General features: G+C 42.2%; 1 protein-coding gene across 2 annotated transcripts in view; it reads right to left on the minus strand.

Annotated features, from left to right (window-relative positions):
• Positions 1-26,959, minus strand: part of AOPEP (aminopeptidase O (putative)) — a 209,431-nt gene that overhangs the window by 9,833 nt on the left and 172,639 nt on the right. For both annotated transcript variants that reach the window (XM_049796253.1, XM_049796254.1), the window contains one exon: positions 16,882-16,998. In XM_049796253.1, coding sequence (XP_049652210.1) covers positions 16,882-16,998 — 117 coding nt within the window. The remainder of the gene's footprint in view (positions 1-16,881; positions 16,999-26,959) is intronic.

Genomic DNA, 26,959 nt, shown 5'->3' on the forward strand with positions numbered 1-26,959 from the left:
CAGATTTCCAAGATTTGCTATAGATGCCCATATCCATAATGTAGACCTTCAAAACGCTACCCAGCTGCTGCTTCTCCCTGGAGACACTAAAGATTTCATCCATAAATTTTCCCAGGCAATCCAGCTTTCTTACAGGGTTTTTCTCATAGCACCGAGCAGCTCTGTGCCTGGACCAAACCCTCAAGGCTCAAAAATTAAGTGTACACACCTCTCATTTGTAGGGTGAGTTAACCAAACAGAATATGAACACATTTAAAACACGTCTTCATCTGATACACTTTATTCTGCACCTTCTGTCATATGTTTGGAAAAAAAAAAATAAAAAAAAATTCCTTGTGTATTCTCATAGCATGTATAAGAAACACAGGGAGCAGAAAGGGACTGTGGTCCTCTCCTGTGATCACTGCTCTTCTACATCTCACGGTCCAGCAATTACAGTACTCACCCAGGAGGTATGCAATCAAGTCCACTTTCGGTGTCTGCTCGAGATCTCAAACTATGCCTTTAGTGAGAATATTTCAACAGCAGACTATAGGGTATTCTGGGATAGGGCTCTCTTCATATCTGCTGGTGAAGCTGTCTTTTCTCTGCAGTTATTAAAATTCCTATTGATCCTAAAGGAGGACATCACAGGACTGTAGGGCCTAAATTTCTGAGAGCTTTTGGCAAGAAACAGGGACCCGGCTCACGCAGTGCACAAGCCAGCTCGTCCCCAACACGGCTTTCCCGGTGCGACCATAACGGCTGCATGGAGAGCAGAACAGAAGTCCTCCCTGTGAAGGCGTTCATGTGGTCCTATCCTCACATACTAACGTTGTGTATGGCTGCCTTATGCTAGTATCATGGCCTGATCATCTGAATCCCAATGGCCTTGGAAAACACGGAACGATTCAGCCGTGCCTGTTCCCTTAATTGTTCCTTCCTCCACGGGGTTCCTGTTCTTGGCAATCAACCTCCTTTCAAATAGTTTAAAAGAAAAATATTTGTTGAGTGGGATCTGGGACAGCACACACTTTTCTTTCTCTCTTTTGCTTTTTTCCCTTTTCTTTCCCAGGGTGAGTACACATCCTGGCACATTTCCAGATCTGAAATGCTGGCGCTTTGCCAGCTGGGGCAGGAGCAGCATGTCTGTTATCCTCAGATTACACATTTGCCTCCTGTTCTCCAAAAGCCCCTGAATGCTCTCAGGGCAGAGTGAACCACAGGAGAACCGATCGCTGCCGAAGCACCCGCGAAACCAGCGGGGCGGTCGGCCCCGCCGGCCCTCCTGTCTCTGGTACGGGACCCCAGTAAGCAGGGAGCGCGGAAACCAAGGCTGGCCCCGAGCGCAAGAGGGGCAGGGGGTGACCTGGGCAACGCCGGCCCCGAGATCTTCGCTACCGCTTGGACTGAAATCTTTGCTACCGCTTGGACCGAACGTGTCTGTCGGTAATGCTCCTGCCCCCCGCGCGGCGCGGCGCGGCGTGTAGACGGCCATGTCACATGTACTGCAGCTAAAGCCAACGCAGGCATTTCTCAGATACATGTGCTATAAAGAAGCAATTTTTCTAGTATAATCCACGCCCTAGGCTGATACCGCAAACATGAGTATTTTATTCACAGAAGAGAAAAGGGGGGGGGGGGGAAATCGGTTCCCAACGTCTCATCCAATGCTTAGAGCAGGAAAAGTAAAACGGACCCCACAGCTTCGCAGCCTAATGAATGAGTCATGTGAACAGGCACTTTTAACAATCCAGTCTCAAAAGGAAATTCTGAAAACTAAGTAGCTTGCGGTAGGACTGAGCTAACCATACCGCATCCTGTGTATGCTCTCCTTGGCTTTTCTGTTCCTCCCAGGAGCAAATACTCAGTGGCAAGAATAAGAACTTGTTAGTCCTCTCCCAATTTTCTCTCTGCACTTTTCTCTGTGCTCTTCTGCACGGTTCAGAGATGCACACCATATGTCATTTTTGTCTGGTTACACCATAAATAATATAGAATAAACCTGAAAAGTAATTTACAGCAATCCTTCCTGTTACTGCTGGCAGAAGGCACATACGCTTTGTCTGGATCTGAAGCAACACCTGTAACCGCCCACCCACCCACCCACGCTCTTACTGGTTTGGCAACTGCAGGGATCTATGTGCCAAAGTTGGAAACGCAATTTATTTTCTCAGACTCCAATACCGGGCTGAGAGCTGTCCTTCTGAGCCTGCGACTGACAGCTGGTACTCCCAAGGATGGAGAGAGGTGGCTGGGGGCGGGGGTGGGTGCTGCAGGTCTGGTGGGACCTCAGGTTCCTCGTGGATGGATCCTCATTGCCTGGAAATTGTTCTTTCCTCCCACCCTGCTTTTGCAGCTGGTGCGGACTACCACTACCAGCTTTTTAAGCTAAATGAAGATTGTTACTGTGAGTTTTGCCAAGACACTACTCATATTAGTAGTGTATTTCTGAGGCACAGTTCGGTGGCAGGAAGACACTGAGACACTCGCTGACTCAGGTACAACATTTGGAAACCAGCTGTTACATTTTCATAAATATCAACCACATCAAGACCTAAGTATTGGCTAGCACCTAGATGAAACGTCTTGACCAAATACTACTGTCAAATAGCAGACTGCCCCAAATTTAGGAGCAGAGCTTATACAAATAATTCCAGTGGTCTCATATTATCTTTTAATTTCATTCTAAGAAAAATACACAGTAGTGCACAAAATTATTTGCAACTCAGACATTACCTGTAATTTTGACAATGCAGTGGTAGATGTTGAGGAACCAAAATTATGTTTCTTCTGTTTTCAGAGAGTGCAAGCAGTCGCATGAGATTATTTAACTGAAATAAATACTTACATAAAATATAATAATCCAGCTCTAAGACAGTCCCTTTGTTTCAGCAACCTGGGCCAAGATCTCCCCTGTCCCACAGAAACAATCAGGCAAGCCTAAAACAAACATCCTCACAGAAATCTTTTTATGTTATATTGTAATGATCTAGCTTGCTAATGTTCTCAATAATACGTATACAAGCAAAAAATAAATATTTTACTTCTGAGGTCTACAAGTAAGATTTAGAAAGCAAGTAATTTAAACCATGCCTTTATTAAAGGGAGAAAAAAAGCTGGAGTTTACTAAGCCTTTGGTCTGCAGAATGGAAGACTAGCTTCAGGGAAAATGAGTACATTTTGCTAATAGCTGGATCCAATTTAAAAGGCGCCATGAGACAACAAATCTAAATCACTGAATAAAAGCAACATACTTAGAGATCTTAGAAAATGGGGTAACTTGAAATACAGTAAGAGCTATTGTCCAACCAAATGGAACCTTTATTAAAGGTAGAAGGCATATGGGATCTTTATAAAACACAGGATCATACTCTATTGAAAAAAATTATTTGAACAACTTGAATCTTAAATGTTAATTAAAGAGTCTCAGAGGCCAGACTCCAGTCCAATTTGTAGAGGAAAAAATATAAACAAACTTTTTCAAATAACCAAGCTATGCTACTACTGATTAGCTTTAATTAACAAGAAGGAAGCTGGTATCTCCAGAGCACCGGAATGCTGTTCTGTTCCATCTGAAAGCATTTATCTCCAGCCTCTTCCTATCTACACGTAAATTGGATTCAAATATTACATCATTTTCCTAGATAATTAAGGAACAACGCCACATGTTACAGGACAGTATTTAGGCGACAAAACAGGTTTTACAATTACTTAACATGGAAGACTTACAGTTTAAGAATTGCCAATTTTACAGTGCATTTAATGACTTAATTTTTTCCCTCTACCTTAGCTGAAACAGTTACTCTTTAATACACCAGCCAGGTTCCATCAGTGACTTTTCATTCTATATAGTCTGAATTCCAAATGGGCATTTGTATCTTTTATGCCACAGTATACACGTGCTTTAGCATGTGAATTAGGTTTCATGAAAGCTTACCCAAGTAAGATGATCAGAGATACTGAAGCAGCTCAGAAGGAGCAATGAAACAGCCATGTGCGTTACAACTGTGCTGACAGAGTATCAGTTTGGTAATCTGAAAAAATGTACTCAATAGCCAAAAACTTACTGGATGCAAGCAGAAAGGGATGAAAGCAGAATGGATTCATCATTCTAACAAGGAATTGTGATTATTATGTGTGCCAAGGGTTTGTCAGGAGACTGAGCAAAGAAGCTGCCTAACATCTTAAATGAGCTTGTATTTTGGACCAAAAACTCCTGGACTTTTCATAGCCTAAGGTATCTCTCGGGTCTCATAGCACTCACTCTGACAATGTTGCAGGGTCAAAGAAACCATGGGGAGATACAGCTTCACAGCAGCAGGCATCTTTCGTGGCAACCTTCTTCCTGAGACCCTCATAGTGTTAAGGTTCAGTTAATGCTGTTTCTTAGAGCTCAGTGCTTTCTCAGTATTAAACACTTAATTCTCCAGAGCTACGGCCAAAATGATGATAACATTTCAAATTTTAAAAATGGCTTTTGGTAGCTTTACTCATGCTGCATTTTATTTTGAGTACTGGGAGGAACTGCTGTTCAACGGGGACAGGGGTGGCTGGACCCGAGGCTGACTTGAGTTCGCTGAGCCCCATCATGCTCTGCATTGGACATCATTGATTGTACACGCAGCTCCATGCCAATTCCTGCCGCCTCGGACAACCTCCATTCCCTCTGTGCATTCTGCAGCATTAGTATCTTCACCCACTGAGAACTCAGAAAAATGTAGAACGGTCATTGAGGAAACCCTAAGTTAACGATGGGCTCACTAATCAAAATAATTTTTGTCAGGAGCTAATTGTCATTTTGAGGAGCCTACATAGGGGTCTAAATACTTTAAAACTTGGAGTATGAACCAGTCATTGAAAGGCAACTTAGAATCTAATTTTAGCAGAATACCAGTCTTTACATTTTGGTAATATTGGTAGCAATATCCTACTTCCTTAATTCATTTTACTCCTTCTGATTTTTATTTCTGCATAGATAAAGCAACTGCACACTATGAGGGGTGCTGGCGACAGGGGAGAAGGACTTGCAAGCCCTCTCTCTCCTTCCTCCACTCAACAGCACTGATGGGAGTGCCGTGGGTAGAGCTCAGGCGGCAACTGCCTCCACTTAGGAGGAGTTGTTGTGCACTTAGGCAACTGCACAACAGAGAGGTGTTGTACAATCAAGCTTTTAAAAAACAAATTCTGTTGTTTGTTCAACAGCAGGATGTGGGACAACTGGCAGCATTTGAACCTGTAACTGCACAAGTGTGCCAGCAGGTCAGGCAGCATGCTTCCATAGCTGTGCCAGCCTCAAGTAGCGATAGGTGCAGGCTTGAACATTCTCACCTTTATAAATGCGATTTCTGGGCGTGTGTTTCCTTCCCATCCTTTCCCCTCCCCTCCAACCGCACGCTCCTGTTTTAGCATTCACCCAGTTCTACGTAACGCAATTGAACCTTACTGTTAAAAAGTTTCTGTAGTACCACGGCCTTGCTTAAGAGCAACCTGATCAGATCCTTCTTCTCCAGCTCCCACAGACTGTACACAGGACTCCACTTCCACCTCCAAATAAAACACGTGCTTCTCCACAGCTAGTGTGGAGGCTCTTTCCTACATAAGCATGCAGAAGCCCAGGAATCACCAAACATGCTGCTTAGGAAAGTCCAAGCAGAGCAGAGGGCATCCCTGCTGCTCTCTGTGATCAGAAAGGCATAGCGACCAAAGGGCAGCATTTCGGGACAAGTTTCATTCCTGGCAATGACGCACATGCTGAGGACTTGTTTGGAAAAGACAAATGCCCTTTTCTCCCCACCCCAGGTTCACCAACCGAGAGCTCCCAATTAGAGACCAGACACTCTTCTCCCTACATGGGCCCCATCTGTGATCAATGACATCCGTGTTGGTAGAAGAAAATTTTCCAAATGAAATCAGAAAAAGGAAGAGACTAGGAAGCCATGTCTAATCCTTCTTCAATGGTGGCACAGGCAGCATCTCTCTTCTGGTGTCAAAGCTGTCATCACTGTGAATAGGTGACTCGGTTAGGATGCCTACTTCTTTAATCTTAACGCTCCTCAGCCTGCCCCTCCTTGCCCTAACAGGAGACGGACACACAACAGGATCTGGCCTCCAGTTTCCATTCTTCTTTTACAGCAGACCAAAAAAAGCAGTGGGAGGACAGTGACCTACAGCACGGTTGGATGAGAAGAGGGCGACCAGCACCAAGGTAGTGTGATGCTTCAACAACATCTGCTGGGAGAGCGTGTCCCCGCTGTGCCCAAAGGCTTTTCTCACCGCATTCTCATGTGCACTGCCGCCATCTCCGTGCTGGGGGGAGCGGCTTCTATAGCATAGTGCATGTGAGGTAAGGAAATGTTTAACACAGCATGTGAACTCACTTAATTTGAAAAACAAAGGTTTTTAAAAATAAGCCTTAATTAAAAACATAAATACACTACTTATACTGGAACCAAATGCTTCCCCTTTCCCCTGCCTTTTCAGTATTGCCTGTTGAGCATGCCGGAGCGTTAGCGCTGTTCACAGCTTGCAGCAAGATGGAGATGGCAGAAAAAAATGTCATCAGCTGCCTTTTTAACAATTTCACTGGAGATGTGTGCCGAGCTTCACTTTGCTGTGGTGCTGCTGGCTCTCAGGAGCAGGGCTGCCTTCTGGCTGGCGGCAGAAGAAAGGCTTGCACCACCCCACAAACCTCCCTGCACCCCCAGCACTGGGAGACGTGCCGGCATCCCAGCGGGACTCTGCCCCAGGACAGGGTGGGTCGCAGCCCCGCTGCCCGCGGAGCCAGCCCTGCGCCAGCACCAGACCCAGCTGCTCCTCGTGCCTTCCCCGTCCCTGCCGGAGGGCTGGCAGGGTGCTCCCGGGGCTTCGCTCCCAGCCGCCCTCCATCCCCGCTCGTCCCTTCTCCCAGCTGGGTGCCGCCGTGAGGATGGATGGCTGCAGGCATGAAGGCGCAGGCTGTGGGCCAGAAAGGACAGAGTGCTGGGGGGGGCCGGGAGATCCTGTACCTCAGAGGGAAGAGAAGGAAGACCAGATGCCGGCCTCGGGTACAACCAACTTCCCCCTGCAGCCTCCACCAAGAAGTGCTGCAGGGACTAGCCCCATGCCTTCAGCAAGGTAAGACCGGCTTGGGCATATGTAGATGTCCCAACTGATGCCTCAGCCAAAATACATCACCACAGCTGCCTCTCCATCTCCTGTACTACCCCATCCACGTTCCCTCTGACGCCCTACTGAAACACCTGTCTACAATAATGGCTAGAGTATCTCTGGTAACACCGTAATTTTTTTTTATATCAACATCGCAAGTGTTTCAAATACTTCCCATCGCCACTGTCTCTCCCAGCCGTCTCCGGATCGGGTCTGTCTAGCATTTTTACCCATACAGTGTTTGTATATGTATTTCAACACAAGCCATTTATACGTGCACATGAAAGCGTGCTGGGCTTATAAACCCAAAGGTTGTAGTGGGAAAAAGCACATAAACACCCATACATCTGAAGCAGAAATCCAGCTCTCAGGAGTTTCAGATCAAGCACACCAACCGTCTGTTACCGATTATTATTAAGTTATAACTCCTATTCAGCAAAAGGAAAGGCTGCTGCAAGTATCAAGGCAACAGTAAGCTATCCCCACTGCTTATGCCCCTCTCTCCATTCCCCTACGTCTATCTCCTCCCTTTTGTAACTAGAGGCAAAAAAAGGCCTTCCTTTTATCTTTGGCCTCCCACAGTGACTGTGGTGCAAACATTTGTGATTTCCAGGCAAGATTACTGTCATACACAGAATCTGGAGCTCCATATGAAAATGAGACTCAAATTCCAGGCAATGAACAATGTTGCTGCCCGGCTTCTCCACAGCTTAGGTCACGGCCAGCCAACCCAGCCCATGCTCGCTCACATCCTTCCAATTTTTCGTAGTTTAAAACTTTGTTTCCAATTTTCAAACAATTAAACATGAGATTTTGACTCTAAAAACAAAGACCTTTCACATCACTCTGACACACACCCCCTTTCCCCAAACACCAGCAAAAATTCTTAGGCGAAATATATATTGATTTTATAAACTCAGAAGATCTCAGAAGAGCAAAAGATGCTCACTCCTGACATGAGAACATCTAGATTTTACTCCATGTTTCAGATTTTTGAGTCATCTTCTCCTCTTTTATTCCCCGCTCCCAAGAACACAGTGACCGTTGCTGCTTAGAATGATGTTTACCCCATGTGGAACACAACAAAATTCCTCTCCAGGACACTACAACCCCAAAGGTATTTAAATGGCATGGAGTTGAAAGAAGGACAGCAGGCTTTTACCCACACATTATTAAGTCAGTGACTCAGCAGTGGGACCAGATCTGAGCGGCTAAGATAATGACATAAGAACCACCTACAGCTAGCAGCTTTGAATTGTCCTGTTTCTTGCACTATTTAGACCTCACAAGCTTATGGTGTAGCAGATTTCTTCCAGCTCTGTGGTCCTATCCAGGCATAACCTGCATCTGCAGTCAGCCTCTATACAGGAATGAGAAGTACTAGATGAGCTGTTTAGACGTAGCCTCAAAATCAGTTTATTTTAAATAAAAAGTATCTTCAGACCTTTTTTCAGAATTAAAAAAAAAAAAAACCAAAAAAAACAACACAAAAACAACAAACAAAGAGGATGCACCACACAAGCACAAAAATTCCTACAGCTTCATAATGAAAAAAACAAAACTACTGCTGAGAGCTAGGAGCTTTTGTTTGTATTTTAAAAACTACATTCTCCTTGACATCCTGGCTGTTATGTCAGTGCTATCATACATAGGCAAACAGAGTAACCTTTTAAATTCCATGACAAGGCCAGGTGGTTTGTATTACAGTGCTATGTTTGTGTTGCCCTACACAGAAATACTGTATAAAATTTCATATAAAGCAGTTGCACCCAATTCAGAACACCTTTGGGATTGATTTCAGAAGCCCAGAGGACTCCACCACTTCATTCTCCTTTCCAGACAATAGGACATAGAAAAGCAGGAACTATCTCCAATCCCTTCCTCCATGAATTCTTTGGATAAACAGTAAAAAAACCCCAAACCAACTGAATGCCATATTTAGTTCCTTCTTACCATCAGCTCCCCCACTTTCCAAGTCTTGCTAAATTGCTGGGCTGCCAGATAAGGAGGAAATTAAGTCCCAAAACCAGTTTAGAAAAGCAAGGCGCGATAAGTGAACAGCGCTGGTAAGGGCACCAGTCAGGGGCTTGGAAACTCCCGTTAATGCCACCCGGCAGTGAGTGAGATCACTTGGAACAAACGTGTTGCTGTTGGCTCCTGGAGGGGTGCGGGATCGGGAGTGCTGACTGGTGCAAAGCTATTTCCAGTGCTCTATAAATCTCACGCCCTGATCATACCCGTCGGAGAGCTAATGCTGATGGAGGGATTTTCTGTTCTTCTCAAGTGCCTGGAAAAGCCCCCACACTTTGTCTGTAGCGACAAAACAAACCTGAATTATAGCTACTCGAGATTATCCTTCAGTCAGTCTTACAAATTCATCCCAATACATCCACTCAGTTATGACGGGCACATGAGCCAGAGTCAGTCTCAGAGCACAACTCCCACTGCTGTAACTGGAAGCATTTTTCCCTCATCCTGTTCCAATTTTCTTAGCCTCACACTGAATTTTGGGCCTCATGTTTGGGAAGCAAATGACATATTCCTAGACGCTACCCTTTTTCAAAGTTCCTTTCACTGGGGAAAAACCCAACTCCAGCAAATGCATGCTTGTGAAAAACTACTTTTACCAATAGTAGTACCAATACCATCCATGCCAAAGAGCCTGCAAACTGCAATTAGATGCAACACAAGTAAGAATATGAAACAGGGTGAAGACTCAAAACATATCAAAATCACAGAAGACCTCTTGACAAGTGACTGCTGCTCCACTCAATGCATTTCATTTGTAGGAGAGGGGGATAGTCTACTGATAACCCCTTTACTAGTGAAAATGGGAAACATTTTCTGTGACAGATATTCTTTGCTAGCATTTGCCAGGGGAAGTATTAGGAGAAGAGCAGGGAAAAACAAATTGATATTTCTGTGAGGATGAGTGTGAAAAGCATCAGACTGATAACAGTACAGAGATTTCACTTTCTCAAAACTTGCATTTCTTCTCTCTTCTTTCTTTTCCATTTAATGAGCATTCTGCCTCAGTAATGGTTGGGTATACAAACCTCAAATCTGACTTATTCCAGAAACAAATCCGGCATGCAGGCTGACTGCTCTAATGAGCTTTTTCTAAGTTCCTAATTCCTAAATATTGAATTGGTAATTGCAATTAAATTCTGAATAAAAAATTCTTCAGTGTAATCTCACCTATCTCTTGTGCCACAACAGTGCTCTGAATATAGTGTTAGGAAAAGGTAGGTGAAACTTATTTTGCATCTGTGGTAAATTTTCACAGCACCTCTGTAAGTCCTGCAAAACATACTCTCATACACAAAGTAAGGCATCTCGACTTGAGTTTAAATTGAATAATAAGCTGTATGTTTAAATATGGAAGAAGTACAGAAACTACTTTTACTTTTGCAGAAGCAAAAAATTATTGTGTTCACTTATCTTCTGAAGAAAGTAATGTCCTGTAATAGTCATCAGCTCAAGCTGTTACCTTTTTCATCTATTGAATTGGTGGTTCATACCAACAATGAGGTAAGTTAAGGAAAAGGATCGTGTATCTCCCTGTTCGGTTGCAACGCCACTATCTGAAATGTGCCTATCTGTTGCCCCACGGTCCAACCAAGAAGGACTGGCAAGCCTGTGGAGGTATTTGCAACACATTGCTAATTTTATTCAAAAGCTGGAGACAGCTCCTGAGCCCCTGCCCCACGGCAGGACTAGCCCAGTGGCTGTGCTGAAAGGAAAGCCCACTGAGTGCCTTGTCTGCCTGCAAGCATGGACTGACCTTTCCCAAGCAGTTCCCTTTTCCCACCCAGTTTTACAGCATACTCTACAGAGCTCTGTTCCATAAGGGTGCCTTCCAACAATGCCCAGGCACAACTGGCAGGACAGCTGAATAACGCAGTGCGAGAATGTGCTCAGCTCAGTGCAGTCGCCATCAGATGGGATGCTTCAAGACAGTTATTGCATTGTAATTCATTTGTGTTTCCAGGTCTGCCAGCTTTTCATGGGCTAGGAAAGATCAATGAATCAAAGTCATTTTGCGCTAAACACCATTCTCACCACTTTTAGGACGCCAAGCACCTTATGTGGTTTGTATTAGCATGGCTGGATTTCTGTCAGTGAAATAAGATGCCACCACTTTATAGCCTTGGTCTCACAGGCAGACCTCATGCACAATGAAGTAGTTGTGTGAGAATGGCTTTATGCCACCCACATGACTGACGATACTATGATCTTAACTCATTTTACTCACATTTTCTGCAGAAGCAGTTATAGTCTCTCCTCTCCCCCCCAAATACACCACATTATGATCCTGAACACAGGGAAAGCATTATGTAAGTGAAGAGCATTTCAGCCAACTTGCTGAGACAAGGAAAACTAACAAAGCAACTTCCCATATGCTGTGCAGGCAAGATATTTTATAAAAAAGTGATGCCTGCAGTAGGAAAGAAAGAAAAGTTAACTCTATGGGGAAAAGTCTGGGGAAACACACCATAAATCTTTCTGCTTCATCCATATTCTCTGGGTTTTATCACCAGGTCTTAGGTAATTCAGCAACAAGTAGAACACACTTGCAGAAATACTGTCAAGTCTTAAAAAGGACTGAAGGTGTCACGCACACACGCTACCCTTCTCCTATGGCATTAGTGATCTTTTCCCTGTTGCTTTTTTTACTATTCTGCAGGCTACTCAGCCACCCTGTGACCTTGTGTACACACACATGACAGGCCTCTCCCTGACCAAATGAAGATGTTAGAAGAGAAATAATGGAAATAATCACAGGGTTCTTCTAGTTAGCAGGTTCACTGGGTGTTATCCAGAGCTCCCAGTGTTGTCTTTAGATATTTGTAAAAAAATTGGAATCAGTTCAGTGAAAGTCCTCAACAGCCTATGCTCAAACAAGGTAAGTTTGCGTAGTTACATCAAAAAAGGTGTCAACAAGGTTAGGCAGACTTAAAAAAATACTAGCAACCAGAAACTTTCCATGCAGACCAGCTCTCCATGTTCTGCCAGATGCTAGATATTGAATAAATTAAATATCTATATAAAACAGCCACCTCAGAAAGAAACAAAACAGAAACAACCCCAGACCCACTTTCAATTCTGTTATCCTCCTGCAACTGTCGGATGGCAACTGTAGCTGTGTTAAAACATCTCAGTTGTCCTTAGTCAGCTGAACTTCCAGCTGGACTTTGTCATCTTCAAACTGCAGCCAGCTTCTGCTATGCTTCTCATGGACCCAGGATGTGGTACGCCATGGAGGTGTAGCCCGTCTATGAGCTACCTTACTATGCAACGGGAAGTGGCACGGCAAGAAAAGTGGGAACAGGAAGAGAAATCTGAGGACACAATCATTCTTCCATGCAATTGCCTCCCACTCATCTGACCAGGTCCGAGCCACAATGGGCTCAAGGCACTGAGAGGTGATGGAAAAATGGCTTTAACCTTTGAAACCTTCATTGCTCTCCAAACATCGCTTAGAGATATATTGGATATGCTCAATTCAAATAATTCATATCAGTGAGTTTAATCTCTGGAAAACAAACTTGTAGTTGTGTGCCTTCTTATACGTTCCAAGCTTTGAACAGCAAATGGAAAATAAAATCATGATTTGCTACAGAAGTGGACTGAAAAAAATAGGAGGGAGTCACAAATTCTACAGTTAGGCAGATGCCCTTCAAGCCTCTTAACAGCACCCACGACTGGGGGCAGACCTGTCTGAAACGTGATTAAGCCATCAGCATCTCACTTCTGGCTCTTGTGGCTCAAAGGTTGCTATCAGAGATGTGTTAGGCATTACGAATCAGAAATATGTTACCTAACCTCTGATTTTCTTTTTAGCTGAAGCATTCAAATAAGTGTCTGTCTGAGAAGGGAGAGCCTACTACTGACCTCTTACCCTCCTCTGAAGCTATATCTGCGGTGAGACCTCATCTGGGAGAGGACAGGAACTACACTGAGCTGCTGAGGAGATCCCAGGTAGGACACAGCTTGAGCACTCCTTCAAGAGAGATCAACAGTTAAATTCCAGGCAAAGGCTGACTCACAGTTCTCTCCAATCCTGGCTGCTTCAAAGGAATCTAAACAAGGCAGATAACCTGCTGCAAACCCTCCTCTCCTTTCTGAAGTACAGTGTGCCCTTACGCTGGTAAGACTGGACATGCACGTGGTAACAAGCGGTCAGGAGTACCAAGTAGTGCTGTTGGCAACCTTCACTGACTGAGGACAGACCTGCATGTCGCCACGGGCAAGTGCAGACACCGCCAGGTGCATGCTGTTTTACAGCAAGTGTGCTGAACTTTAAAGTCCAGATAAAGATGCTTCAGAAACACAGATATAAAAGCTTTGAGAAGCACGAACTGGGACTTCCCATGCTATACTTGTGTAGGACAACACCAACCCCAGTCACAAGCTCTCTTGCAGCATTTGTGCAACGAGTTAGAGAGCTGCGTTGCACAGGCTTCTCGATGTGTGAACTGTGAAGTAACTCAAAGACAAAAGCCCAATGCACATGAATCCCATTTCCAGTCAACCAGGCTCAAGCAACCTTGGGCAACTTTTCTCCAGTACCATCCCAGTGCTAGCTTCAGTGTGCTGCTTCAATGCCAGCATGCTACAGGACTGAAGTGTCCAAACAGAATGTTTCAGGTCCTTTAAAATAGGCAGAGACAGGGAGGCGGTTCTCTACTGATTTCATCCCAACAGTAAAATCCACCAGGCAACTGTCCCCTTTACTCCTCCCAACATGCCTACCTGATGAGGTGAGATTATCCAAATCCTTTACTTTTTCCACATAAGTACTACAAAACGTGGAACATTCTTGCCCTTGCAAGCATACTCAGCAGCACGTATACATGCTATTCTTTGTATTCCCTCTGATGCTGTACAAAGGCCTTTTACTGACCTACAATACATACAGGGAAAGCCTTCCAACTCTTGAGTGTGCAGACAACATTTTATGTACAGTTTTCAAGAGCAAACTTTGTTTATAATACAGAAAAACATACTACTGGCCATATAATTGCTAAACCCTGCTGGAAGATTAATGTGAATTTAAATGCTACTTGTCAAAAATAGGAAAACCCATTCTTATTTCTTAACTTTCTGCTGTTGGATGAAACACAGCTGACAAACTTCTTAAAAAGAATACCTGAATAAAACCTCTGCCATTGACAGTTTTCTTTTTTTTATTGGCCTGCATGCAATTTTTTATGCTTGTATTTTTAATGATTCATTTCTGATGCTTAGTTACTGAGAACATTTGAACCCCAGTAACACAACAGGATCATTGTAAGTGACTAATGTCTTCACAAATGAAATCTAGACAGGAACAGCTCAGCTATAGGCTTGGACTGAGGTTCTTTGTCCCTGTGTCACGACAAGAAAAATCCCCTATGCACATACTGGAGAAAGAGGCGTGAAAAGTCCTTCCCTCAGGTATGTGAGGGTGTGTAAGCTAATGATCCCTTTAAAGGACTGACTGTAGGTGTCTGGGGTCTGATGACTGGTAAAATGCTAATGGTAATGTTATCTTAGTTGTACTTCTCAACATCTGCTAAGCCCTTGGTTTCACCTTGTAAAATAAAATGGAGATTACGCTCCTTTCACCAAGGCTGTAATTTTGTGGGTTTTTTTCAAAAAAAAAAAAGAAAAAATTCTGACTGATTGCTTGTGTACTTTTGTATGACGCTGCAAGGAAGAAAGCAAGCATGAAAGTGGAGAGAAAGGGAAAATGTGAGAAACCAAAGCTTGTGGCCTGGTGCTTACAATTCACAGGCATGAAGCAGTAACACCACAGCTATTGCTTTGATCTATCTCCCTATTAATTCCTCTTCCCATTATAGAACTCCTGACATTTCACTGGTATTCAGATGTGATTAAAATATATTCTAATACCTATAAATAGAAAAGTTGGTTCAAGTACTAATTAAAAACAAATCTGGCATTTGGAAACCTGTATCAACAAAAAAGTAAAAAGGTGCAGTAAATGGCAACAGTGGAAATGTTGTCTGTTTTTTTCTGAGAAAAAGCTAGACCTCTGTTCTATTGATCTTTACCTTAGTTTGGATTCCCAACTGTTTACAGATGTCCACCCAGCACCTTCAGCATAAGAGCAACAAAAGAGATTTTTCTCTCCCCTACAATTTTAATTATTGCCATAAAATTCCAATAATAATAGAGTAAGTCATGCACACTGACTTTCTGCAGCCTTCACAGGAGTTTTTAATTAAACAAGAGTCAAATGTCATGTTACGTTTACCATGCTCCCTATTGCACATTCGCTTGATCATATGCTACTTCATAACTAACCATTGTTTATATATAAAACTATACATCCTTTATCTTCATGACTGATTCCATCTTCTCACCTCCCCTCCTGAATACTACGTACTTGAAGCAAAGACTCATTGCAATGGTGCTTTCAGCCACAAGTTCTGCTGCCTTCATTGTCACAAATCTCCCAGCTCGAGAAATCCATGGGACTCCACAAAATAGCCAGTGCTGTTTGTGATAATAAGGATTTACTGATTTTGTCTACAAAGACATTAAGCTCTTTGGAGCAGGGATGCTAGCCTCATCTGTGCCTGCGATAGGGAAGGCACATTTACAGTATCATTAAAACCATGTTTTCCTCAGGGACTGTTAATATCCCTGGCACTTACTAGAAGCAACTGTAAAGAACTGATTCCACCTTGTCATGGTTTAACCCCAGCCAGCAACTGAGCACCACACAGCCACTCACTCACTTCCCTCCCAACCCAGTGGGATGGGGAAGAGGATTGGGGAAAAAAAGTAAAACTCGTGGGTTGAGATAAAGACAGTTTAATAGGACAGAAAGGAGAAAAAAAAAAAAAGAATTGGAATATTCAAAACTAGTTATGCTCAATACAATTGCTCACCACTCACAAATGGATGCCCAGTCAGTTCCCAAGCAGTGATAATCCCCTTCCAGGCCAACTCCCCCCATTTTATTTACTGGGCTTGGCATGGTATGGAATACCCCTTTGGCCAGTTTGGGTCAGCTGCCCTGGCTGTGTCCTGTGCCAACTTCTTGTGCCCCTCCAGCTTTCTCGCTGGCTGGGCATGAGAAGCTGAAAAATCCTTGACTTAGTATAGCAACAACTGAAAAACATCAGTGTGTTATCAACATTCTTCTCATACTAAATTGAAAACATAACACTGTACCAACTACTAGAAAGAAAATTAACTCCATCCCAGCCGAAACCAGGACACACCATAAACTCATGGCCAAAGCCAGAATATACTGTAGTCTCTCTGGAAAGCAAACTTTTATAAATCCCGAGTAAGACTTCGGAGCGCTCAAAGAGGAACAATATGGGTTGACCCTGGGGAAGAATAATTCTAGACCGTAACAGAAACAATTGCATTTGGGGACAATACTCACAACTAGAATAAACTGGGCCCTAATATGCAGCCACCATGACATAGTACGAAATTTAACACGTGAGCAAATGTGCTGCCCAAGGTACACGTACAATAACGACATCTAGGCTGCACCATCTCTTACTACCATGGTATGCAAACACACCTGGACCCACACAAAACACACAGAAATACTGAGTAATTAAGAGATCTGAAGATGCAACGATACTGGAGTTAAGAGCATCCTATTTCAGATTTAGACATGGAAAAAAGAACTTGAATAAGCCTGGATCCTAGTGGAACACTATCACTCCTGGTCAGCAATGCAATGCCATACATTAGGGAGATTTTTTTGAAGTGAATTACCTCAGCATCTTGCTCCTGGAGCTGGTACGTTTTCTCTAAGCACTGAAGCATTCTAGGACACAACGTCTTCTCCTCCAAGAGAGACTCCAGAAGTAAGACCAGCTGGTCAGGGAGAAGCTAAGGGGAAAATAAATGTCGTGTGTGAATAAAGATCTCTACTGACTGAGCAATTAAATGGAAACAAACCACAAGAGGACAAGATTGTGATAACCTGTGTACTTTCAACTTGAAATACAACAAGAACTTCCAGCCAGTTTCTGAAAAACCTCAGGGTTTATGTGTCTGTGTTCTGAAAGGCTCTGTGCTGGGGCTCAATTAAGACTAATTTTCCATGGCTTTCATTACTATAGTTAGATCAGATCTAAACCATGCTTATCTTATTGAAACATAATCATAGCTTATTAAGTAAGATTTTTATGGAATACATATGCTAAGTAATTCTATTTTGTTTGGGCTTGGAAAGAATTAAAAAAAAAAAAGAGAATAATTTACAGTGCATAATTTCAGGAATCAACAAACATACGAATGTATAATTTTTAAGAGTGGCATTTTTATCTGTTATACGACCAATTGCGCAATATTCTTACAGTGAACAAAGAAACACAACACAAATACATGGCTCACAAACAAGTGTGATAATGACATATTTTGAGGCATATTTTAGTGCAATGAGTCACAAGCCATACATCAGTACATGGTAAAGACACATGAATATTATGGTTGTGGCACACACTGTATCTAGCCATCTATACATGCATGTATCTTCAGTAGTTAGTCGCCTGACTCCAGAACCTATCATTTTCAGTTTGAACCTAATGTAACCTAAAAAGAAAAAGCACAAGAAGTCTGATGTAGCAAGTGCTTAAGTGCTCTGTTTAATAGGCTTATTGGAGGAACAAATAAATAATTCAAACAGAGCTCAGAGACAAATTACACCAGCTGCCAGGAAACATTTATTGGAAATTCAGGGTTCAGGGTGATCAGTCAGGAGTTTGTTAAATGCCCCAAAGCTTTCCCCACTATTTGTCATTGTGGGGTTCCAAAAGAGGAAGGAGGAATAGAGGAAGAATGTGAATTTAAGCTTTTGCACACAAAAATAAACCAGCACTGCTCACTTCTAATGTTCTCCAGACAGATTAATGAAAAAAAGATATCCTGTTACTTTAACGCTACTTCCAGCTTTTATCACATTTGGTGATTCTCTGCTTCTGTCTTGCTGCACATGTCCCACTCTGCTGCGTCAGTGTGCTAAGCAGGTACAAAATGAAGTCACCTATAGGAAATGCCTCTTCCAACAACACAGCCCACAGCCTGGGCTGTTTATGTAGGCTGAACAAGTCTGGACCCCTGATCTCTGATGGCAAGTCCATGAAGGTATCAAGAATCTTCTGATAAGTCTTAACAACCAACTAAGCAACATGACATTTTCTTCCCTTTTAGTCTGATATAATTTAGCATTAGTACCTAAATCAGAATACAGAGGAAAAGACATCTCTAGCATTTTAATGCTTTGGTTTCCTTGCATTTTGATTTCCTTCCATTTTTTTATTACTAAAGTTGTATTCTTGGAGATAGAACAAAGCCGCACATCTTACTGTCTCTTAGCGGAACATTTTCTGAGCGATACCAAAGCCTGCCAACAAAATGGAGTTGTTAAAAATAGTCAGACATTCAGAAATACTGAATATTTCAATTTCAGGATGACTAACATGCCAGCTTGAATGTTTATTACACAGTCCAACAGCAGCTGCCTGGGGGATGGTGAGACACTCTAAAAAATAAAACAGGGAAGGCTTCTGTGAAGTGGCTCTGCTTGGCAACTGAAGTAATTTTGAACACTAATAAAATCTTGAAATGCTACAGAACACCACGCACAGAAAGGTAATTTCTGATTTGGAAAGCTTTCCCTGCTAACTAAAAGACAGCAGAGCAATAGTTCATTTCTAGAAACTGCAGAACAGCTGCTTGAATACATAGGTATAGAACAGCTGTTATTATTTTATATCTCCAGTATAACTGCTATACAGATTCACCCACAGAAAGCTATTGTTTAATATAACATTACAGAATCTCACTGAAGCCAACAAAAGCACAGCAGCAGAGCAACAGCCATGTCCTTAACCTACCTCTGCCTACTGCTGCATTATGGGTGAAGAGTTTTCAGAATTACAGGTTAAACTCTTACCAGTTTAGATTTAAGACTGCAGAGAAAAAAAAATCTGAGACCATGGCTTCTGTTGTTTTCCCACGTTCCAGCTGCCCAGGATGAGACTGTTCATACCAGTTTCCAGCTCATGGTTTAATTAAAGTGCAAGGTAGGAGCTAGCAAACACAGGCGAAGAGGGTGGGGGCACCAGCAGAAGAAACGCTGACAGACCTGTAACCAAAGTGGCACTAGTGGGCGCAGCTATTACGTTTTATTCTCCCACTTAGTTGTGACACAAATAAAAGGAGGAACATTCTCTTTCATTTCTTAGGCTCTCCTTTTAATAAGAGACTCTGCCTAAGATCAAAACCTATCCTAAGGAAAGAGGCAGAAAGCTCGGCTGAAGTTTCACGACAGTGACTATGAAAAATCCCTTCAGAGCTTTAGAAATCTTTTCCACAAACACAGCAATATGAATAACGCTATCGCCAAAGCAGCTTTTTAATGGTTATAAATAAACTTCACCAAATTGCACTCGAATTTTCAGCCAAAAAACCCCACACTCCATTATTTTTCGTTTTCCCCACCAGTGTGCTTATTTGTCCCACTCACCTGTTACTTCTCATCTTTCACACCATGAGAATTGTTTGGGGTACACACTCTTGATTTTCTGTTTGTTTGTCTTATGCTTAACACAAAGGGGCCCTTGCTTTTAAACGCTATGAAAACATAAATGCTGGCGAGAACAAAAAGTAAACTTCTTTTCAAGTATTTTGATGCCATTTGCCTTTACAACAACTCATACTGTGAATGCATATTGAATATCTAACATACATAAAAACCCACACAACACAGCTACAGCAAAATACATCAGGGTAAACTTCCCTGTGTCAGTGTGTATCTCCATGTTGAAAACATCCAGAAAACAACCATAACATCCCAAACACCAAATTTCAGTGTTCCTGTTAAAAAAAATAAATTATATATATAATAAGAAAATTGTTTATATATACATAATATATATATGTATATATATAAAAATCACACTCTGAACTGTCTTGGAGCATGCTCAATCAAAATGCTCAAATATATGTGATTACTAAAGTAGATCAATCAGGAAACGTGGCGAGTATTAAGAAATAGTTTTCGTTACAGCAATGACGGCTGCAACAGCATCTACTTATACTGCAAAGTAGATAGCTCCTGTTCCAACCTATGTCTGCCGCATGGAAATCACACTACTTTTCCCAGGGTTCCCCCTCCCCCATTTGTGAGTACTGACACTACAAAGAAGAAACAAATTAATATGTTGTGATCACACACACCAGAGCTTTTCTGTCATGTCCCATATAACTAAATAGTATCCCCACTATAAAGATGTATCCCAGCGCTGTGCACATTATCTTGCCCTTAAGACTGTAACACCTCTCCTGCAACTCTTCAGACTTTTTTTAAAAGTTCACTTTGTTGTGCCACTTAATAGCCATTTGTCCCCTGCTTCCCCTATGTTACCTGATGTGGTGGTTTCAAAGTCTGAATAATGAGGCTGTTACCTCTGAAACTGCAAATGATGGGGAGTATCGAAACTAGGTCTGTATTTGAAAAAGGCAAGATGAAAGAATTAAAGAAAAAGTAACCAAGCTGCAAATGTAACTTAGACTATTACTGAAGCAGCTTACTGGGGCTGAGATTCTATGTGTAGTAAATGTCTGGGAACCAAGAAAAAGCATACTTTGTATTTTACTCATATCAGTACACAAGACACTTCAGCCATTGTCCTGTGTTACAAGAATATCTCAAGCCATTAGTAGGTTTGAAAGGGTTTCTACAAATGATCTTGGAACAAAACCGTGAGTTTTCTGAATCCTACCCCTAACCTGTAAAAAGCACAAAGAAAACAAATCTTGCGTCTTCAAAGATCTGGTATGGCAGCTACAGAGGTCATGCACCTCACATCCCAGAAGACCACCCACGGGAAGGAGGGTATTTATCAATTCCTACATTAACAAATGCAATAAATGCCAGATTTACCCTTTATACTAGAAAAAATGCCACTGAAACAATTGACTACTGACCTTTTACAGCCATGAAATGTGACACAGATATATCTACTTGAGCATCCACAACACCAGCGCTTGGACTGCACCCCTAAGCCAGGACACAAATCACTAAAGTAGTACAGCTGGTATGCTGAATATCCCATTTGCTCCTGCCTGCACTTGAATGAAGTCATTGAAAGCCTCCTCAGAGGAGAAATCTGCCTCAGACTAATGCAGCAACCAATTGACAGTGGCGTGATTTCTATTATTACTCCATTATCACACTGGGATCTGTGCCTAAACGAGCATACTTCCTCCCTGATGCCATTTCCTTTTATCCTGGCTCTAGTCTAAAAGCAGATCAATGGGAGTAATATATATGATGTCACTTCAATTTACAGCTACTGCCTCCCTCTCTCGCATGCACAGATAGATCGATTCTTCCCAAAAATGGTTAAGAAATGCATGGGGAGACTCTTCTCCCAGAAAAGGGTTCTCTGCTATATTTGTCTGTGTAACCACAGCAAGGAACTGTTTACACTGAGCAAAAACAAGGGGGAAAGGAAGAAAACTCACTACTCTGTACTGGAAAATGCTGGCTGAAACACAACCCAAACAAGGCCCAAAACAGAATTAAAGCAATCTGACTTTTGAAAATTATACAAGTTTCAAGGTTCTAAGGCAAAATATACTTCTCCCATATTTATTTGGGAGAAGGTAGTCTCTTCCCCCCGCCCCAAAACATGAAATGCCTTTTCATTTACATTTTTACAAGATTTTCCAAAGTCAAAACGAATTCCTTCCCACCCCTCTCTTAGGAAAGAATGGGAAAACCCCACCCCAGAGTTCATTAGTGAATGGTTCCCTTCAGACAGAATTTTCTCATTAATTGTAGATCTCCTGGTTTCAGCTGGGATAGAGTTAACTGTCTTCCTAGTAGCTGGTACAGTGCTGTGTTTTGAGCTCAGTATGCGAAGAATGTTGATAACACACTGATGTTTTCAGTTGTTGCTCAGTCGGGTTTAGACTATAGTCAAGGATTTTTCAGCTTCTCATGTCCAGCCAGCGAGAGAGCTGGAGGGGCACAAGAAGTTGGCGCAGGACACAGCCAGGGCACCTGACCCAAACTGGCCAACGGTGTATTCCATACCATGGGACGTCGCATCCAGTATAGGAACTGGGGGGGGTGGGGGAGGGGAATTGCCCCTCGGGGACTGGCGGGGTGTCGGTCGGGCGAGTGGTGAGCAATTGCCCTGCGCATCATTTGGACATCCCAATCCTTTCATTATTGCTGTTGTCATTTTATTAGTGTTATCATTATTAGTTTCTTCTTTTCTGTTCTATTAAAACATTCTTATCTTAACCCAGGAGTTTTGCTTCTTTTCCCGATTTTCTCCCCCATCCCACTGGGTGGGGGGGAGTGACTGAGCGGCTGCGTGGTGCTCAGTTGCTGGCTGGGGTTAAACCACGACAGCAGATAAGAAAGCACTGCTACTAGTCCAGGAGACAGGATTTACAGGGCCAGACCATCTCTGCACCTATACTCTGAACTGATCAAAACAAATCCCTGAATGAATCTCATGTTATAAACTCTCCAAATAGACAATTTGCCTTAAGGGCTGTTTTCTGCAGGCTGAAATGAAACAAAAAAACCTTTGTAAAACAAATCTCCCCCTTCCTCAAACTGTCCAGAAAATTGTTAGCTTGAAAATTCAAGAAAACACTATTTACTCAACAGCATTTTTAGAGCTCATTTACTCAACAGCATTTGTCATTGTTTACTTCAAAAAATATTCTTCAGATGCTGTTTTCATCTGCACAGTGACTTCTCTTAAATAAAAACAAGGATTCCCCCCCACTTCAGGGGCTAAAATGTACTCATATCAAGTAACATACGAGTTCAATAAAAATGTCCACGCTAACAGCTGTTAACTAGCATAGTGCAATACACTACTGAAGAGAGTCTAACTCTGAAAGAACTAGTCTGCAGTTTGGTTAATACGCAGTAAAAAAAAGTAATCTGCAGCTGACAAAAAAAATGCTTTGAACTGGTTTGCAAAGTAAAACCCATCTATGCCAGAGGCTGACAAAATTTCAGAAGCGTGTAGTGAAGCAGACTGTTCTGTTTAACTTTATTTGGGTCAGTTTGTTTATGACTTCCGTCTTCTGAAAAATCAGCTCCCCTTCGAACGTTTATAAAAGATAACTAGACCTCAATGTATTTAAAAGCAAAATAAATATCTCTCCCTTGCCCATTGTGTGCAATTTTTCTCAGTCTCTGCTCAGACAGTTCTTTCTATGCTTGGAAATGCATTTTTCAGCATCTATTTTCAAAACAAAAAACCAGGAATTGCAATGGGTTTTTGTCATGGAAAAGAAGTTCCTATGAACTTCGCTTCAAAAAGTCTTAGTTCAAGAAGTAATGATCACAATAAGTTCATCAGCATTTGATTTGTGTTACACTGCAAAATGCTGTTTCTGGGACATTTACGTCTGGTATCACTTGCTTAATACTAGTAGGACATAAAAAAGACACTGAGAACAATTTATTTAATAAACAACTGCACTTGTCTTCAGTTCCCAGGTACTTTTCTTTACTCTTTATAACACCAAAATTAAGGATCTCTTAATTTTGGGGAGCACGTAATCTATGTCAGAAATCATTTTAAGGCCACTGCCTACTCCTAAAGTTTTGATTTATTCTGGCCACGCATATGAAAACATTGCTGGACGAAGGACACAAATCCCAAAGAACCACACAAAGTTAAGTATGCACACAAGTCAAATGACCTGATCTCCATTGACTTCTAACACTCCTTTTCAAATGCAAGGACAGAAATAGCAGTAATCAAAGTGCAACTGCCGATAAGCAATAAATGTTATGACACAGCTACAATCTAAGGTGGGCTTCTGGAGGGTTCAAAAAGGTTTTGTGCATGTGTTTGATTTTAAATATAAGTTAACCTGACATGTACAACACTAATGCGTCCACGAAGCAACAAAACTTGAGAAACTTTTTCTAGCTGAGCCATATATTCAGCATTTTTGAAAGAGGAGTTGCTGATGGGCAAGCACTTTACAAAACGTGGCTGCTTCTTTGAGATGCCCTCCTCAAAACCTGTCCTAAATTAACATTGATTTGTCGAGTAACGTTTGCATAACCAATGCTGTACTTCCCTAAATATTACAGACATCCAATTTGGGAAGGCTTTTGGGACTACTTATGTGCTTAAACTTCATCATATTCACACAGGTTTTTGTCCGGTTGCATTTAAATGCGATTTTGACAATGTACAAATCATTGTACAAATCACATCATATTACTTGCACCAAACCGTTTGGTACTTATACATCAGACTTAGCATTTGATTTTCTTAACACTGAAAAATATTTGTAGGGTAGCATGAAAGCAAAAACACACAGAGAAACTGTGGGTATGTATGTTACAATACTGTGAGATGAGAATGCAAGGATTTAATTTTATCAATATTTTAAGCTGACTTTCAATGCGGCAATCAGCAACATAAATGAAAGTTTAAAGCTGTTTCACATTCTGTGTCTTATATTGTGGTTATGCATTACCAGTAGTGTTTTTAAAAGGCCAGCCATTTCTACCAGTCCGTAAACAGAAGATTTTTTTCTTAAGCTACAGTACAAAATATTTTCCCATAATTTACTTAATGGTGAGAAGATGCACTTATGAAGAAATTCAACATCTGCAATCTAATACAAATGCACTGAAATGTCAAAAATTATTAAACCTTTATGATCTAAGATACTGCTGAGCCAGCAAAATGAAAACCAGGTGGCTTCCACTACAGGTTCAGTCAGGTTATACAGTGCTTTCTCTCAACCCTAGTTTTCTCAAAGAAATGTTTCACCATAAGTTTACCCTGGAGCATAGTAATTCCCTTTTAAGCATAAAAGGCTATACATTGTCTATTCTATGCAGATTATAATCTCTGCTACTTACTACTGTGCTGCCAGCATGTGCTGCTCCTGGTTTCAGACGAAATAGCCACAGCAAGAAAAAAGTGGGCACGAGAAGCCGGATTCCACATCTGAAATCATACTCCACAGGACCACTACTTAGACACACTAGGAAAAGAGACCAGTGCTCTGATACTAACTGAAGTTGAAGCTAGCAACAGCAAGATCTTCAGTCACCCCTTCACTCAGTCTCAGATGTCCCCACTGGAGAGGTGATCAGAATGCCAGCCCCGCGGTTAGTGCTCTCCAGCCACCAACCATGTGAAAGCATCTCGCACTAAGACCACCTTCTCATCTGACAGCAGACCCAACAGAGGCACTTCAGGATGAGCAAACTGTTCATCTACTTACAAAAACATAGCTACGGAGAACTCTGTTTTTATTTTCCAGACTCTTAGACTACTCCAAATTAAAGGATTCATATGGAAGACCAACAAGTCTTAGTTAGCAATTGTTGGAAAGATTTCATACCCACATTGTAGCAGATGCCAAAGTGGAAGTGTTTGCCTCCTAACTTGTCTACCCAAAACACCCCGGGTCTCAGCTGCTCCAAACTATGCACTGATGCTGAGATCAATGGCAGAGTAAATCATCTCACCTTGAATGCCCATCATCTGCACCTTCTGAAAACAGACCAGTGAGTGTCCTCTGAGACATTAAAAGAAGGTTGCAGACTATAGCAGACACTGAAAACCAGTGTTTCAGTGGCCAGTCTACCAACTGTGAAATGAAGAGTTGAAGAATCATTATCACTATATGCTAGCCACAACCATCAGTGAGAGCACCCTCAGACAGATTTCCTTTATTTTTCTGACTGTATGTCCTAGAAGAAGACAGCGGAACAAAACCCTGAGAGCCAAAGAAAATTAAGTAATTTTTCTAAGCTTTGCTAAGTTGCAAATTACTGGCTAAGTAACCTCATTACCCTGCACTGGAAGTGCCAAACCCCATCTCTAGAAGCTACCCTGGGCAGTTAAACTACCTCTTCAGTCCAAAATCCTTGCAACAGAACTGAGCAAGGGCTAGCTTGAAGAGGTATCTTCTTTTTCCTTGAGAAATTGGCACATACATGGAAATTTCTGGAACAGAAATTTGTTCTACTTATGCCTACCAATGCAGGACCCAGTCAATGCCCAGAGTTCATCTAGGATTGTGATGTTTAAGGATCACCAAGAGTTTCCCAACAATCTTACAGTGCGGTCAGATCTTGGGGAGATCATTACTTTTTCACCAGAACATGTTCCTTTCTGATAAGTCAAGCACAAAGGTACTACAACTGCCCCAACCAGCCCGCATCATTCAGAGAAAGAACCTGAAGAAGGAGAGAGACAAGAACTTTCTTTCTTTCTTTCTCCTCTAACCTTTCATTGGCCTTGCTGCTGCTGAAGAAAGTCGTATCAATTCCACTTACCTCATGGTTGCAGGGTACACCACTTCACCGGGGAGGGCTGGCTGAGGTTCATTTAATGTCACGAGCATTGCTGGAGGAAAGGACTAAAGCACAGATGGGAAACTGCACTTCCATCACTTGACCCTTTACTCCTGGAATCTGCAAGAATCAACTCTCTTTTCTAGCCTTTTTGATTTCAGAACAACAGGTGATGAGTGATTTCATGTATAATTATGTTAGTTGTCTTTTAACGTTTGTGGATCAGCTGCATTTCCAGACCTCAGCTAGCAATATTTTCTTCTGACCTGAATCTGGCTCTGATGCACTGCGTGTCTAACACAGCCTGTGCATACTCACAACAGTTTTTCCAACACACCACATCCATTTGACCCTTTGTTAGGTTTTTGTTGTTGTTTGGGGTTTTTTTTATTTGTTAAGAGTGCAACCAACCAGACTGAGTGGACTCAAGTTTCAGCAATACACAAGCCTTAATCACAGATGACCTTAAAATAG

The sequence above is a fragment of the Accipiter gentilis genome, chromosome Z (genome assembly GCF_929443795.1).
Source record: "Accipiter gentilis chromosome Z, bAccGen1.1, whole genome shotgun sequence".
In the NCBI taxonomy this organism is placed as follows: domain Eukaryota; kingdom Metazoa; phylum Chordata; class Aves; order Accipitriformes; family Accipitridae; genus Astur; species Astur gentilis.